The sequence below is a fragment of the Camarhynchus parvulus genome, chromosome 26, assembly GCF_901933205.1.
Source record: "Camarhynchus parvulus chromosome 26, STF_HiC, whole genome shotgun sequence".
Lineage (NCBI taxonomy): Eukaryota > Metazoa > Chordata > Aves > Passeriformes > Thraupidae > Camarhynchus > Camarhynchus parvulus.
In genome coordinates this window covers 1,669,375-1,687,084 of record NC_044596.1, presented here as the reverse complement: position 1 = coordinate 1,687,084, position 17,710 = coordinate 1,669,375, and the positions used below count along the sequence as shown (strand labels likewise).

Below are 17,710 nucleotides of genomic sequence, written 5' to 3'. Positions count from 1 at the left end.
TGTCTGGTTTTTGGTTCAATCTGCCCCACTGCATTTCTGCCTCATAACTGTGCCAGAATCACAGGCAGCAAGTGGATTTCAGCTCCAGTTACAGGAGCTCCAGTGGAGGTCACGCTTCAAGGAGGGCTTGTCTTACCCTGCCCAAGCAGGCAGGGAGGCTCCAGGCCCTGGGCTCTGCCTCATTACCTGGACACAAAGGGGAGCAGCTTTCCCAGCTAAGTTCAGTTTTTAAAGTGTCATCAGGTTGATGGATAGAAAGGTTCAGAAAAGGAAACAAAGCCTGTGATGAGCCCAGGACACACTGACAGCACTCAGGCTGCTGTGGATAGCATGGTGCCCCTTGCTCTGTCATACTGGGCTGGACAGTGGTGTGGCCACCAGAGCCCACGGCAGCCCTCAAGGGAGAATGATGGGGGAAACAGAGAGTGGGGATCCCTGGAGGGAGAGCCTGGCTGCAAATGAAGCCTTGGAGACAGAGTTTAAGCTCTTTAGAGGCTTCAGGAAGGTGAGAGCTGAAGCTTGTCCAACAGGTTTCAAGGCCCAGCAAAGCAGTGACAGCAGCAGGAGCCTAGGAGTGACCCAGTGCCTGAACCAGGATCTTCATGGGGAACAGTAAAGTCACCCCTGTCATTCTGAGGGGTTATAGGGCCCAAACAGCACAATTTCTACCTTGAAGGGGTGGGACAGCCCTCAGGCTGTGCTCAGTCCTGGGGACAGTCACAGCAGTACTGCCCGTCCTGGGCCACCAAGGCTGTGAGGACACCTGGGGGTGTTCTGCCAGAGGAACCCTGGGATTAGCTGCCCTGCCCCCAGACACCTTCAGCCCTGTGAGACCAGAGCAGCAGGAGTCTCCCTCATGGATGCCAAGGGCAGAGGGAGCCAGGGCCTGCCTGCTCTGGGGGAATGCTTGGGTTCATGTCATAGCTGAGACAGAGACAACACAAAGCAACACTCCATTTTCAGAAGGCTTCAAACTGTTTTTATTCTAGCATGCATGCTTGTTATACATTCTTACAAAAGCCATAAATTTACTCATTGGTCATGAGAGACAAACAAAGTGCTGATTGCAATAGGCAGTTGCAGATTTCTCTTATTTATCCTTCTTTCTTGGTTTCTATGGTAGAAAATTCTTTCAGGGGTAAACATGGATCCTCTTCTCAAACTTCTCTATGGCTCACAGAAGTCACTGTAAAACCTCTTCCAGAGATTCAGTGCCTACATTCTGCAAAAGGCTCCTGGCCCTTCAGGGCGGTTCACTGAAGGATGAGGAGGGGAAGCTGCCAGCTTTCCCATCCCTTTGTCCTGTGACAAAGCTGACCCCAGTGTCCTGGCCCTGCAGCCCTGAGGATGTGCTGAGGCTGAGCTCTGGCTGCTCTCTCTGTGCTCTGCCCCCATGGGGGGGCTGGTTCTCCACACCAGGCAGGCATCACCTTCAATACTTGTTTTTGGTTTGCTGAAGGCTGTGTGTTTGGTAAACAGTCAGGCCTTGATGGGTTTGCCTAGTTCCTTTTACAGGTTTTAATCTTTCTTAATGGGCACTCCTCTGTTGGGTTAACAAGATATTTCATACTCTGCTTGTTTGATTTGTCGTATATTGGTGATTTGTTAATAATGTATGGATGCAAGCTTGTGTTGTAGAGGGATGACCCTGGTTACTCATTCTAGCATTAATTCCCCTATTTAGATATAGGTTAGCCTGTTAATGGGGAGGGAGACATAAAGTTCTTATATTTTTGTAGTGTAGAGCTTTAATGCACTCTTTGTTGATGGCTGTTTGAGGGCCCACAGTATAACTGGGAAATCAACATTTATCCACTCATAGAGATTGTATTCTTTTTTAAAGGAGCTGTACCCCCTTTAAATAGCCCTAAATAGGACAGGACAGGGGTGGGGTTATTTTGCTTTTTCTTTCCAGTCTGCACTCCTTAACACTTCCTCTTAGACCCTTCGAGATCATCATCCTCCTCACCATCTTTGCCAACTGTGTTGCTCTGGCCATCTACCTGCCCATGCCCGAGGATGACACCAACATTGCCAACTCCAGCCTGGTAAGGAGCACCTGGAGCCCTTCTGCAGTCCTGAGGGTTCTCTGGGGCTGGTGGCTTGGGGTTACACGGCTGCCAGGTGGCTCAGGCTGCTCTGGGGCCATCTGCTGCCCCAGGGGGAGTCAGGCAGTGCTGGTCCAGCTAAAGCTGCTGCAGTCAATGGGAGGCAGGGGTGGGAAGATGTGACTGCAAAATGGGTTTTCAGAGGGGCTGAAAGCATCTCTGGGTAGAGATCAAAGGCAGCAGGTTGTGTGTGGAGTAGACATGAAGGAAGAATTGATGCCAATGAAGGAAAAAATCTCCTCTGATTTTTTTTATCACACTTTCAAAAAGAAACATCCTGTTCCAGAAAGGCTCAAATGGTTTCTTGCAGCATTTTGGAATAAATTCTTCTGACTTTTCCTTTCAAAACTCTATTTTAATTTTGTTATATTTTATTTAAGAGGGGAAAAACCTGTTTCTATATGGCAGAAAGATTACTCCTTTCCAATCATTATTCCATATTCTTCCACAGTTGCTCCAGTTTTCCTGGAATATGATGTTTTGATGTGTCCCAGATCAACAGTTTACACTATTTTTAGATTGCCACACCTTTCTACTCTTCAGATCCCCACTGTGATTCAATCCACATTGATTTCCATTGAGAGACTGATTATAATGACAGAATCCGAACAGCTAAATCTCCTTTTTAATGAAATGGGGTTCCAGCACTCCTCAGAGAGGAGGGTTAGATCCTGGGGTGTTCCTTCAGCCTCCTGGCTGGTCTGACCAGCCCCCCTGACCCCTTGGGCTGATTTGGGGTTCTTCCCTGGCTGGGGGGCACAGCAGGCTTTGGGAGGTGCTGTTACCTCAGGGGAGAGGAAAAGGGGCAAAGCAAGGCTGGGGCAGGCTGACCATGGGGACAGAGGGGGTGGAAATTCCCTCTGGGAGAGGGCTTGGGATGTGGCTGAGCCCTGTGGGGCAGAGCTGGGGGAAGCCCAGGTGTGTGTGGGGATAAGGGGTGAAGTGGCCCTGGGCTCCCAGGGCTCCCAGAGGGGCTGATGCTGCCCCAGGAGCTTTCCCATGAGCAAGGACCAAGTGATGTAAATTCATTGCATAAATGAAATTCCATCTATTTATATTTTTTGTCCATTGGATTACTTATGCTATACCCTGCTGGGGGGTGTTTCAGCCTGTTGCCACAGCAATCGGTGTCAAGAGCCAGGTAGCCCCAGGCTGCTGTTCTTTCATTCCTGCTTGCTGTCCCTTTGTCACCACGTTCTGGTGGCTTTGTAGGGGCAAAGCCAGCTGAGAATTTAGCCAGACACCATCACCTGGGGCATCAGGCTATGCTCAGCACAGGCCTGCTGCTGGAACCCTGGATGCTGAGAATTTCAGACTTTCTGTGCTGACAGGCACTGACCCCCAGGAGAACACTGCATTGACCTGAGGCTGTGGAGAAGCTTCCAAAATGGAATGACAGAACTGGGATTGTGGGTGTGGAGTTTGAATAGAAGTGTGTGATATCACAGGGTGGGAAAATTAGAGTTTAAGATCTTGGAATATAGTTATTAAGATAAAGCAAGATGGAAGTTTTAGGGCAGAGGCTGCTCCTTCTTCATCTTCTTCTCCATGGGTTTGGGTGGTTTTGTGTAATTGGATAAAAAAGTCCACATTGTGGGCACGGGTAGTAGGTTATTGGGTTAAAAATAAAAATAATTTAGGTGTAATTTCTTAATTGGACAGTTTATCCTTAAAAGGCCTTGTAGAGAGAGACAGGGCTCCGTTTTTAGTTTGTTAGAGTGAAGAGCTGTAGAACTCAGGGTTTGTGAGACTGTGACAGAGATAAGAACTGATAAACATCTGAATCCCAACAAGAAATACCATCTCAGGCATTTAATCCTGACCTTGGCAGAGAAAAGAAGCAAGGAATCCACAGCCTGCAGGTAGAGAAGAAAAGCTTGTTGGAGGTATTTTCCTGCAGCAGAGAGGTGCTGTGATGTGTTTAACCTCTCCCTGTCCCTTTTCTGTCTCTTCATTGCCCAATCCTCTCTGGAGAAGGTTGAGTTAATCAAAATACATTGAAATTATTGAGAAGGCAAAATGTATGAGGGGAAACTGAGTCAGGGCAGTGAGGATGTTGCCAAAGGTTTGTGTGTGGGAATTGGAAAACCAGAAACTTCCACAGACACTGAAGGGTTTGATTTGCAGCCTTGGGAGAAGCTTGGATTGATGTAAAAATACAATACACAGGCATTAAGCAGAAAAATAATAAAATTTATGAAACGATGAAATTTATAGAAAAATCATAAAATTTATGAAACTGTGAAATTTATATAAACTATAAAATTTATAGAAACTATGTTTCTATAGTTGTAAGTAAGAATATGCCTTAAGTAAGTGAGAAACTGTATTGATAAGATGGTGAAGAGTTTATAGTGTAGTAATCTTATAGTATGGAGTAGGTTGGGAGTTTAGAAGTTCTAACAGAAGCATCTGTGTACATGTGAGACAGAAGCCATTGGATAAAAGTATCCACAGTGTACCAGAATTAAGTAAAGGTGACAGGTTAGAAAAGCAAAGTAAACCCTGTAACAACTGTCCATTGGTTTAGAAAGATCTATATTGCCCTGTAACAAAGAACTTGTGACTACCCTTGAGCCATGGCCGAGTGCTTGCTCCTCTAAAATCTCACAGCCTCTCAGACTGATGTTTATGTGAGCAATAAATCATTCTTAGCCCCGGAAGAGTCCCATCCCTCCATTAAAAGCAGTGACAGTGATACTGGGGAGGCAGGGCTGAGGTTCCCTCTGGTCAGGGCTCAGTGCTGAGGGTGTGCAGGGCCTGCCCAGCCCCAGCCTCCTCAGGACAGCCCAGAGCAGGGACAGCCACTCTAAAAAGCTTTAAAGCTGAGAGCTCCACAAGTGGTGCCTTTCTGGGCTCCCTAAAAACAGAGGCTGGACAAAATTAAGAGAATAAATAGCAGATATATTTATTGAAGGGCATTCAGGTACATTTTGGGCAGATGAAGCCACCCAGGGGCTACACCCAAAATGGACTCATGGGTTTCACACTTTTATAAGTTTGGTCTATTTGCACATTGGGGTTAATCTGCCAATTACAGCTTCAGGTGATGAAGTCATTTACCCCAAGTTTGCTCCCCTCAACTCACTTTTGTTTAATTTCTTGGGGTCTGAGGCAGTGAGGTGTCCTTGATTGCCAGGCCTGGAGAGGAATTGTTGTGTCTGCCCAAAATGGGAAAAACACTCTATAAGGAGTTTGGGGTTATACACCAAAAAATTACAGGATTACAAATATATGAAAAACATAAAAGCTAAAATCCTAAGGCATCACAAGGAGAATCTCAGGAGGAGAGGATTCCTGGGACAGCTCTGCTGCCACTGCCTTGCTGCAGGACTGGAAAACTGCAGAGCAGCCACACTCTGAGTTTCCAGCCAGGGAAGAGCTGCAGTCAGAGTCTACACTAGGTAAACTTAGAATTACTCTCCTGAAAGCTTGGTTAATCAGAACTCATTTATGGGGGGTTGAAAAAATGAAATCCCATAAAAATGAAAATAATGAAATAACCATAACCATTGAAAACAATGAAATAACCATATATTTTCTAACATTCCATTTTGCTCTGTCCTGGAAGAAGTACAGTTGTTTCATTTTAACACATTTCATTATTACTCTTTCTATATTAGATTTCTTTTGATCCAGAAGGATTTTTTAAATCCTGTTTGTATCTGATTTTGTCTTTTTCTAATAGAATCACAACATTTTCTTCAACCCTGATGAAATTATTTTGACTTTTCAACTTGTTCAATAATTCATAGCATTTATTTTCACTTTTACTTGAGTTTCCAGAGTTTCAAATCCCACTGTTTTTCACTGGAAACCTTACTCCAGGAGCAAGCAGCTTCAGAATTCAGATTATTCACAGGGATTCACCCAAGAAAATACAGATGGCTCTGTGTGACCTGGCTGCCCGACCTCTGTTTGTGAGCAGTGAAGAAATAAACTCAAATTTAGAGTACAGTTCATCTGCCAGGGCAGCTGAGCCACTTCTGCAGTTCCAGTGGGTGGTGTTTGACATGCTGCACACACTGAAATACCTAGTTTTCATAGAGACATGGAATTATAACATGGTTTGGTGAGGAGGCTCATTCTACCCCTGCCATGGCAGGGACACCTTCCACTGCCCCAGGTGGCTCCAAACCCCATCCAGCCTGGCCTTGGGCACTGCCAGGGATCCAGGGGCAGCCACTCTGTGCCAGGGCCTCAGCACCCTCACAGGGAAGGATTTTTTCCTGAAATCGAATCTAAACCCACTACATTTCATTATTTCGAAGAGGTATTTCATATCTCTTTTATTATTCGGTGTTTCAGAGGATTTTCTTTGTCTGGGAGCACACAGGAGGGAGCAGGAGCAGTGGCCAGGCCCCAAATTCTGCTCCCCCTCACTCAGGTGTGAATCCTTCAGCTGCCCCTTCAGTGTGAGGATGCTCAGTGCTGGTGCTGAGCCCCGGGACCCTCGGGGAGCCCAGAGCCAGCCCTGGGCTCAGAGGACACCACAGCCCTGGGCACAGCAGTTCCCCCTGCCAGGGGAGCCCAGGAGCAGCCCTGACCTGAGTGGGCTGAGCTGGGGGACAGCCAGCTCTGAGATATTGCAGATTTTTGCATTTATTATGGAATGGTTTGGCTTGGAAGGGACCTTCAAGCCCTTCTCATTCCATCCCACCATGGGGGACACCTTCCACTGCCCCAGGCTGGTCCCAGCCCTGTCCAGCCTGGCCTTGGGCACCTCCAGGGATCCAGGGGCGGCCACAGCTGCTCTGGACACCTGTGCCAGGGCCTCAGCACCCTCACAGGGAACGCTTTTTTTCCTAATATTTAAATGTACTCTCTGTCAATTTTCAATTTAAAGCTTTTCCCCATCAGTGGGACTCAATGGTGACAGCTTAGAGGGAGGCCACCCTGTCAGACCACCCAAAATCAGCTGTCCTGAGCCCTATGGGTTTTGTAGGAATTTCAGGTAGGACATGGCGCCTAGGGAGTGGAGGACAGAGCTGGAGCTCAATCTGTCAAGAAGACAACCTAAGTAGCACAGGTGTGCTACTTATTTAAATATTTAATTTCAGTAGCCCTGTATGCAGGCACGCTGCTGGTGTCACACATTGAGGTATTTTTGGGGTCTCCCGTGGCAGGAAGGAAATGATGAATCTGACTCCGTGTTCTTAGAAGGCTAATTTATTATTTTATGTACTTATATAAAAGAATGCTATACTAAAACTATACTAAAGAATAGAGAAAGGGTACTTACAGAAGGTTTAACAAGATACTAATTAAAATTTGTGACTGCTTCCAGAGTCTTGACACAGCCTGACCCTGATTGGTCATTAAGTAAAACCAATTCACATGAAACCAATCAAACATGCCCCTGGTGGATAAACAATTTCCAACCACATTCCAAAGCAGCAAAACACAGGAGAAACATTCAGATAGTTATTGTTTTCATTTTTCTCTGAGGCTTCTCAGCTTCCCAGAAGAAGAAATCCTGGAGAAGGGATTTTTCTAGAAAATATGACAGTGGCACACATAATGGCTTTAGGGATTTTAGCTAGCACAAATGTGTGATGGCAAGCAGTATGCTTCTGAAAACCCCATTCTGGGTTGCATCTCAGCCCTGGAGTTAGGGAATTCCTGTGTTTCCCAAGCCTGGACAAAGCCTCAGGTACAATTCAGTGACAGCAATGTGGGTGTGTGATGCAGTTGTAGGGAGTCCCAGCTGTAATTACCTGTAATTACCTGTGAGTCCTGTGTGATGGCTGTCACCCAGGGCTGTGCCACCTCAGGAGCACTGGAGCAGTTGCTTTTGGGCAGCTGATTGGTGTCCCACAGTCCCTGAGCAGGGTTTGCTGCTCACTGCTGGTTTTCAGGAGCTATTGGGCTCTGTGCCTGGAGGTTGGCATGGAGGAGAGTCGTGACTGCATGTGGCTTTCCTAGAGTTGAGGTCACCCTGGATCTCCTGGAGTCTTCCAGGAGCTGTGACAATGGGCAACACTCCTGCATGTCTGCATGCACAGACTCAATAAAACTGCAGAAACTGCTGCTGCTCTGGTACTGGCACCTGGAGGGGTGCACATGCAGCTGTGTGAGCTACCCCTGCCTCCCTGTCTTGGTTTGAACAGCCAGGTGTCTGCTAAGGAGGGCAGGAACCTCCCTTGAAATGGCAAATGTAAACTACTCCCCTCTGAATTATTGTAATTTTGAAATTAAAAGGCTCTCAGGCAAAGGTATGGAAATAGGAATAACAGTTCTTTACTAGGAAAATTAATAAATACACATGCAATAGCACAAAAAAGGAAACAAACCACTGCCAGAGTCAGAGCAGGCCCTGCCCCCCTGTGTGTCAGGGGGTGGCACAGCCCCATCCCATGGGGACTCAGCCCTCCTGCAGTGCCAGCTGTGCTGCTGCTGGAGCAGGGATCCTGCACAAGGGGGGAGTTTTCCTCTGCAGCTCCAGGGCTGCTGCAGATGGGCCTGGGCTCCCTCTGGCAATGCAGGGCAGCAGAAAGCTGCTCCTCTGGCAATGCAGTGGGCAAAGGCTGCTGTGCTGTCCCAAAGCTCAGATTGGATCCAGGTAGGAATGCTTGGCTCCTCCCCTGGGCGGAGCATCTCCCCATGGGATGCTGGAATTGGATCAGCCCTGCAGGGACACTCAGTGGCCATGGACAGCAGAGATCTCCTGGAGGGAGGATTGGCTGGGGGACTGATAAAGAAAACTGCTCCATGAACAGCAGAGAACTGCCCCAGCTCTGACAGATGGGGATAGAATTCACACCCCCAGCCACATCTTGCAGCCTAAGACAGGGGCTTGTAAGAAAGGTTAAGACAAAGTTTTTAACAGGGTCTGTTGCAGTAGGACTGAGGGTGATGGTTTTAAACTGAAGGAGGGTAGATTTAGATTAATTATAAGAAAAAATTTTTTATACATTGATGGGGTTGAGGTCCTGGCATGGGTTGCCCAGAGAAGCTGGGAATTTGCTGTTATGTCCCTCCCAGGCTGGGAGAGGGTGGCTGGGGGTAGGGGGCTGCCTGCTGCCTCTTCCTTGGCCCAGGTTTGAACCTTGCTGCTCCTCACTGGCTGCACCTGATACCTGTCGCAGACATCTTTTATAGAAAATCTTTTCTTTAAAATCTTTCTTCTTGAGAAGCTGAGAGGCCTCAAGAACAAAATGTAAACAATGATTATCTGCTGCTGTGAAATGCAACAGGTGCATCTGTGATTAGTCTCATAGAGTTGTTTCTAATTAATGGCCAATCACAGTCAGCTGGCTTGGACTCTCTGTCCGAGACAGAAGCTTTTGTTATTATCCTTTCTTATTCTATTCTTAGCTAGCTTTCCGATGAAACCTTTTCTTCTATTCTTTTAGTATAGTTTTAATGAAATATATATAATAAAATAATAAATCAAGCCTTATGAAACATGGAGTCAGATCCTCGTCTCTTCCCCAGCCCGAAAACCCCTGTGAACACGGTCACAGATACCCTTGAAGCAGCACTGTTCATCTGCTGTGGGCTTCCCAAAGGGTCCTCTGAGGAACAGCAATTTACCTTTTGATTCTGGGCATGGGGTTTTCAGAGGAAAATCCCTTCTAGTCAGAGACTGAGACAGTTCTGCTGGAAAATCAGGGCATGGAATTGACTTTTGCAGTGCTGGATCCTGACATCAGCCTCAGCAGCTGCATCCCACTCCAGGCTGCACCCTGACACTCACCAGCCCCAGCAGCTGCAGTGCTGCTGGAGCTTGCAGTGGGCTTTTCTGGTTTTGCTCTGCAGCTGGGGAGACACCTCACCACACCAGTGGCTGCTGGCATGGCTCTGCAGCCCCTCCATGCCTGAAATGATCCTCATGGCAGTTGTGTTTGCATGGGATTGCAAGGACAGGCTTTGGGGGACAGTCTGGAGGGCATTTGTCCCCTCAGGGTGGGAGGTGAGCAGTGTTGAGTTGCTGTAGCTAAAACCTTGAAGACAGAGGCAATGCCAGCATCTCTGCTCTTACCCTAGCTGCCCTCAGATCCAACAAGGAATGGCATTGTGTGGGGGACAGTCATGTGGGGACACAGCACAGTCACTGCTTTTGGAGATGTTAACCGAGCCAGCAAAGCTTCTCTCTTGAGCTCTAGCCCTGGCTTTGTAAAAGGAGAGGATTTTCCATTTGGCAGGGCATGGGGACCCCTCAGAGCACTACAATATTCCCCAGTGAAGATCCACTCCCATTTGTGTCTCAGAGAGAGGTTTCTGCCTTTCTGAGGGCGATTCCCTGGAGATCCTGAGCAGTGATGCTCCTTGTCCTTCAGGGGGTATAAGCTGAGGAGAGGGACCAGGAAACACCAGAAATATCAATATCCCTGTCCACCTGGCTGCTTCAGGAGGCTTTTAGTCTGGAAGGGACATTCTCAACAAGGGCAGTGATGGCAGTGACAGGCAGAGCCAGCTGGGCACAGGCAGCTCTTGGCTGTGCCCCAGGGACAGATGAGCTGCCCTGGCCCAGCAGCTGCAGGGCTGTGCCAAGGCCCTGCCGTGGGGTGCCAGCTCCTGCCTGGGAGGGGGTGCAGCCCCTCTGCCCAGTGAGCCCCAGGCCCATTTCCAGCTGGTCACTGTGCAATGCAAAGCTGTGTTTCGAGTCAGGTACTTACAGGCAATGTGTGTATTTGTGACTGTGAGATGTGTGGAAACCGACCATGGGACAGTTATAAAGATGAATTCTAATAATAACTGAGGAAAGTAAAGCATGGAAGAAGGCCTTTGAACCTATCCTTTGTTTGCAATTAACCTTAGTTGATATAGGAGCATTTGAATTAAAGCTTTAAGGATGCTGCTCTTTGACAGGAACTTTCTGCTTGTAGCTAAGCCTTAAAGAGTTCTGCAATAATAACCTTTTGAAGTATAATTTTAGAATATTGCTTGTATCCTTGAAACTATAGCTTTGGAATATCTATAAAGGAAATATGCTTATCTCAAGCCTTAATAAAGCAGAGAAAAGCAGCTTGAGAAAGGAAGATGAACATCAACTCAAGGATTAATAGTTTCGACCAAGGGAAGCTGGACATCACTGTTATTAGATTTATAGTCCTTGCAATTAAAAGGTGGACCCACATCTGGGGAGCTGGACCTCACCAGATGGGATTCTTCTTCCTTCTTTCAGAAACCAGACCACCACCATCTGGGGATACTCCTTTTGGGATACATCCTGAGAAAAACTAAATCACAATAGGTATAGAATTGTGACAGAAGTAAAAATTGGAATAGCAACTGCTGAGAAAGCTGATGAGTACCCCTATAAATACCTGTGAACCTCAACTATCGGTGTGCAGTTGGAGGGAAAACTTCCCCCACTGTACCCAGCACTGTATTGCTCATACTTTACCATATTAATTAATAGATGGATTGCTGCTTGAATATTGGCCTAGGCAAGCTTCTTACTTATAACATCACTTTGCCAGGCAAATGTCTGGCATTAAGCAGGAGTCCTTGAGCCCTGGCAGCTTCCTTATCATCCCAGGCAAAAGGGGAGCCATGGTACAGCTGGTTTGTCCTATAGTGACTCTGGGGACTCCAGGACAGACCCAGCGAGCCCTCAGCTGGAGAGGATGAAAGAAGCAACGGGGAAGAAAAACCCCGTTGGTGTCAGTGCTGCCTGAAGGAGGAAGGCTCTGGGGGAAAGGAGAGGGTGAGCAGCAGGAGGAGAGCCAGAGAGGAGCAGTGCCCTGGGCCAGGCACCTTCAGGTGGATTTGCTGGAGCAGTTTGGAGCAACCAAAGCCTCAGGGTCCTGGCAAGGGCCATTAAAGGGCTGGGGGATCATGCTGCAGGTCAGAGAGTGGCAGTGGTGGCTCAGCATTCCGCCCTTGTCCCCAGGGTCCCCTTGGTGTGTGTAGGGGTGGCAGCAGGGGCTGGTCCAGAGTCACTGGTGAGGATGACAGGATGAGGATGTCACCAGGGGAGGTGACAGTCTGTTCTAATGGAGCATTCTGTCCTGCTTGCCTTTGCAATGCCCAGGAGAAGATTGAATATGCCTTCCTCATCTTCTTTGCCATCGAGGCCATGCTGAAGATCATTGCCTATGGCTTCCTTTTCCACACGGACGCCTATCTCCGGAACGGCTGGAACGTCCTCGACTTTTCCATTGTGACTCTAGGGTAAGGAAATGTGGCAAGGCTGCTGCTGTTCAGCTGGTGCCAGGCCTCTTCCAGAGCCAGTTTTTGTGGTCATTGCAATGTGTTTGGGGACACCTCCTCAACTAAGTTCATGGGCTCCCTGTTCCTGCTCTGACATCCCCTGGGATCCTCTCTGTTAGGAAAATTAATCTACAAACACCAGAGGTTTATGTCCAAAAAGGAGACAGAGGAGTCCTTTCTGGCTTTATTCCAATAAAGGGAGAGGCCATGGGGCATTCCCCTGGGGTCTCTCAAATTTTTGGAGGACACAGCCTCTTTTTTATCCCAATTTCCCACATTTCCCTTCTCTCTTTCCCCATTTCTGAGGTACTTGAGAGGTACAAACTTCCCAAAACACCTGATACCAAAGATTTCCCAAAGATTCCCCTCTAATGGATAACCCTCCCTTTTAATTTTTAATTCTTATGGAATTTAGGGGTTTTTCTTCCCCATTGCTTCTTTCATCTCTCAATGTCTAATTTCATTTATCAGCAAACCTAAAGTAAAAGCAAATATCTTTTTCCATTCATCAATCAGTGGAATCCTTCCCATTGTTTCTTCTATCTCCCAGTGCTGGTTTTATCTAGCAGCAGACCCACAGCTTGTTTGTAAAGACAAATCCAATATTCCTCTCACTCTGTAACTTTAATTTCTTCCTGTCTTGACTCCTCCATGCCTCATAGGTCTCCTTGCCCTGGGGAAATGGGGTGGTGTGGGGTCCTGCAGGGTTTGCACATGGGATGGAGCTCCCTGGCTGTCAGCAGTGGAGCTGGCCTTGCCAAGAGCTGGCTCTGGGCGAGGCTGAGCACAGCTGGCAGTCCTGACCTTGCTTTGCTGCCTGCAGAGCTCTGAGTCCTTAGCTCTGATTTCTCACTCTCCATCCTCACACCCTTCTCTTTTACCTTGTCCTTCCTCCTTCTCCTCCTCCCTCCCCTCCCTGTGCCCTGGCTCTTTCAGGCTCATCACGATGACCCTGGAGCAGGTCAATGTGAAGCAGGCAGGGCCCTCGGGGGGAAAAGGCGGCTTTGACGTGAAGGCGCTGCGAGCGTTCCGCGTGCTGAGACCCCTGCGCCTGGTGTCCGGAGTGCCAAGTGCGTGCCAGTCCCTGCTGCCATCCAGGGCTGGGGCTGGATGGACCCTCTGGGCCTGGCCAGGCTGGGGAGACATGGGACAGGCTCCTTGGTGTGGCTGGATTGAGCCCAGCCACGAGGAAGGTGCAGAGGTGGCACGGGTTCTTGCTTCTTCCTGCAGCTGGTGGTTGTCTCTGGAATTTGCAGGCAACCCCGACAAGGGAAGAGATGAGAATCTTGACTCCATGTTTCAGAAGGCTGATTTATTATTTTATGACATTACATTATATTGTATTATATTAACCATATCATATCAAAAAATCCTATACTAAAACTATACTAAAAAAAGGAGAAGAGACATCTGAAAGCTAGAAAAGAATGAATAATTAAATCTTGTGACTGACCAGACTCCCTACACAGCTGGGGAGTCCAGCCATGAGGAAGGTGTAGAGGAGGCACGGGTTCTTGCTTCCTCCTGCAGCTGGTGGTTGTCTCTGGAATTTGCAGGCAGCCCCGACAAGGGAAAAGATGAGAATCTTGACTCCATGTTTCAGAAGGCTGATTTATTATTTTTATGATATAAAAAAAAAAAAATATAATATAATAAATATAAAATAATATATATTATATTATATTATATTATATTATATTATATTATATTATATTATATTATATTATATTATATTATATTATATTATATTATATTATATTATATTATATTATATTATATTATATTATATTATATTATATTATATTATATTATATTATATTATATTATATTATATCATATCAAAAATCCTATACTAAAACTATACTAAAGAAAGGAGAAAGGAGACATCAGAAAGCTAGAAAGGAATGAATAATAAAATCTTGTGACTGACCAGAGTCCCAACACAGCTGGACCTGTGGTTGATCATCAAGTAAAAACAATTCACATGGAACCAATCAAAGATGCACCTGTTGGTAAACCATCTCCAGACCCCATTCCACAGCCATCAGGTGATTATTGTTTATATTTTGTTTCCGAGGCCTCAGCTTCTCAGGAGAAAAATCCTGGTGAAAGGGTTTTCATAAAATGTGTCAGTGACAGTTGTCAGCCCTGGGGAGCTGCAGGGTGGCACACACCTGGCTGCCTCCATGGCTCAGCGGCACAACCTTTGGGTGGCCAGGATCTTGCTCTGGTTTCTCAGAGCAGGGATCATCTTCTGTAACTCATTAATACAGCCAGGATGAGAGCAGCAGAACAAAGGGAGGGGCATGAAGGAGCCTTCAGCACTGCCTGGCTCTATTGTGCCCTTCCACATGCTTTCCTGGTGGGTAGAGTGAAATAGGGATCTCCTCAAGCCAGGTCTCATGAGCTCTTGGAGATCTATACCACACCCAAGATAGCTCAGCTACCTTAGAAGGCATAAAATCAGCTGTATGGCTTCTGTGGGAGTGTTGGAAACAAAAAAGCTTTAATAAAAGGCAAAATAACAAAACTCTTTAGAGAGAAAAATCGAGCCAGGTGCAAGAGGTTCTTGCTCCTGGTAAAACACCTCACAAAAGCTATTAGTTTATTTCTTCTTGTCTTTTTCTAGTAAATTGCTCAGGCAGGACTTTTTGTCTCCTGTCCAGTTGGCTATCCTTAAGTTTGAGGTGAAGTCTCCAATGTCCTATGAGGTGTCTTTTTCACTAATTGAAGAAAGAAACTTCTGGGCTTTTTTCCTTCTTAAGGAGACAAAGGATAGGTTTGTCACTCTGTCAACAAGGGGCACATTCCTACATAGAAGAAAGGATTTCCTCCTTCAGAGATCTGAGTCCTGCCCGTGCTCCTCTTCCCTTGGCAAGGGGCATTTCAAAGGCTGCTTGTTGGTGGGCTGGCAGGGATACAGGGTGAACCCAGCACTGTTTAGGAAGTGGTTGACCTCCTCTCCCTTCATCTTTGTGCAGGCCTTCAGGTTGTCCTGAACTCCATCATCAAGGCCATGGTGCCCCTGCTGCACATCGCCCTGCTGGTGCTCTTCATGATCATCATCTACGCCATCGTGGGCCAGGAGCTCTTCAAGGGCAGGATGCACAAGACCTGCTACTACCTCGGGACAGGTGGAGCTGTGCTGGGGAGGGCAGCAGAGCTGTCTCTGTGTGGTGCTGTGAGACCTCAGGGACTCTGTGTTTGGCAGAAAGTGGGGTCTGGCCAGCATCAGGCCTGGGAGTGTGGCTGAGGGGTGTTTGAAAGAGCACCCAGCTGGGTGTGAGGGGTGCTGAAAGGGGCCCTTTAACTGGTTTGAGCTGTGCAAGAAAAAAGCCTGGAAAATTTATGTTCTTTTCCCTCTCTCATTCTTCATCCCTTTTTTATTTTTTGGTTTTGCACGCTTAAAAACACTGATGTGTGAGTTACTTTTTGTGTTAGTGTCCATGGCTTTCTGAGGTTTCAGCCCAACTCCCAACACATCAATCTTTTTCCTGAGGCACAAGCAGCTGTGAGCAAGCCTAGCCCTAGAGCACATGGGCTGTGGTGCCTTCTGCCTGCACACACAGCAGCTGGAGCTGAGCAGTCTCAGGTTTGTTGTTGCTGAAATGGCTCCCAAGGTATTAAAAGGTCTTTTTTCTTAGCCCCGTGCTCAAAGAAGAAGTTGGGATTCCTAGGCTCTGGTTTTCAAGGCTGTTTATTTTCTCTTATCTATTACATTGTATTTCAGACCTGCTGAGATCTGTCCAGCAGGTCGGGTTGTGGCACACTGACCACCCTTGGGGTGGTGTTGGCTTTTTATACTAAAAACTACATGTACTTTATTTACAATAATTTTCCAATACCTATCACTTATGTTAGACAGTCTGTCTCTATCTTAAACCAATCTAAAAGTGTCACCATCACAGCAGAAGGTGGAGGACAAGAAGAAGAAGGAGAAAAACAGGACACCCCAGATTCCTCCATCTTGTTTCTTGAACCCCCATTCTAAAGACTTCAAAATTCTACTTTTTCACCCGGTGATAAATTCTATCATTCTATTCAAACCTTTGTGGCTTGTAAACCTTCACACAAAGTTGTGTGGGTTAAAATGGGTTAAAATCGAAGGCACAGGTGTTTTTGACTCTGTGCCAAGGTCTCTGAGCCCCTTGCCAGGGTCTCGAGCCATCCAGAGCAGCCAGAGGAATGTCCTGGGTCCCGACAAGCAGGGAGCGGTTTGGAGGAGGAGAAAATGTGGGCTGCTGTGTTCGGCCTGACCTGCAGCTCACCCCATGGCTTTGCTCCCCAGATGTGATTGCCACGGTGGGCTCAGAGAAGCCAGCCCCGTGCACCAGCTCGGGCCACGGGCGGCACTGCAGCATTAATGGCAGCGAGTGCCGCGGCGGCTGGGCTGGGCCCAACCACGGCATCACCCACTTCGACAACCTCGGCTTCGCCATGCTCACCGTCTACCAGTGCATCACCATGGAGGGCTGGACTGAGGTCCTCTACTGGGTATGTGTGGGCTTGGAAACACAGGGTCTGCTAAGGAGGGCAGGAGCCTCCCCTGAAATGGAAAATGTAAACTCCCCTCCCTCCAAATTGTTATAATTTGGAAATTAAAATGCTCTCAGGCAAAGATATAGAAACAGGAATTACAGTTCTTTACTAAGAAAATTAAAATCCAAATGCAACAGTAAAAACAGAAAAAACAACACTGCCAGAGCCAGAGCAGGCCCTGCCCCCCTGTGTGTCAGGGGGTGGCACAGCCCCATCCCATGGGGGCTCAGCCCTCCTGCAGTGCCAGCTGTGCTGCTGCTGGAGCAGGGATCCTGCACAAGGGGGGAGTTTTCCTCTGCAGCTCCAGGGCTGCTGCAGATGGGCCTGGGCTCCCTCTGGCAATGCAGGGCAGCAGAAAGCTCTCCTCTGGCAATGCAGTGGGCAAAGGCTGCTGTGCTGCTCCAGGCTCAGATTGGATCCAGGTAGGAATGCTTGGCTCCTCCCCTGGGCGCAGCATCTCCCCATGGGATGCTGGAATTGGATCAGCCCTGCAGGGACACTCAGTGGCCATGGACAGCAGAGATCTCCTGGAGGGAGGATTGGCTGTGGGAGAGATAAAGAAAACTGCCCAATGACCAGCAGAGAACTGCCCCATGTCTGACAGATGGTGATAGAATTCACACCCCCATTTACAGCCTATGACAACAGGAGATTGCTCCCGCTCCCACCCTGTGAAGGGGTATGGACCAGGCACAGCAATCACTGGTGGATGCTTCTCCAGCAAAAACCATGTTTTGTAGTCCTTGGGAGACAGTCATGCTGAAGCTTAAGCTTGGGGCTGATGTTTAAATCTGCTCCCAAAATGTTTGGGTCTGGATGTAAACCAGACACAGTTCTAGGCAGCCTGGGCTTGGAGCCAGGTTCATGTGCCACCATCCCAAGTACTCTTTTGGAGGGGGCAA

At 47.6% G+C, this 17,710-nt stretch overlaps 1 protein-coding gene across 1 annotated transcript in view; it reads left to right on the top strand.

Moving 5' to 3' along the window:
• CACNA1S (calcium voltage-gated channel subunit alpha1 S) overlaps positions 1-17,710 on the top strand; it is a 62,458-nt gene that overhangs the window by 4,053 nt on the left and 40,695 nt on the right. The window contains 5 exon segments of the mRNA XM_030965576.1: positions 1,943-2,048; positions 12,091-12,230; positions 13,206-13,339; positions 15,251-15,403; positions 16,558-16,763. Coding sequence (XP_030821436.1) covers positions 1,943-2,048; positions 12,091-12,230; positions 13,206-13,339; positions 15,251-15,403; positions 16,558-16,763 — 739 coding nt within the window.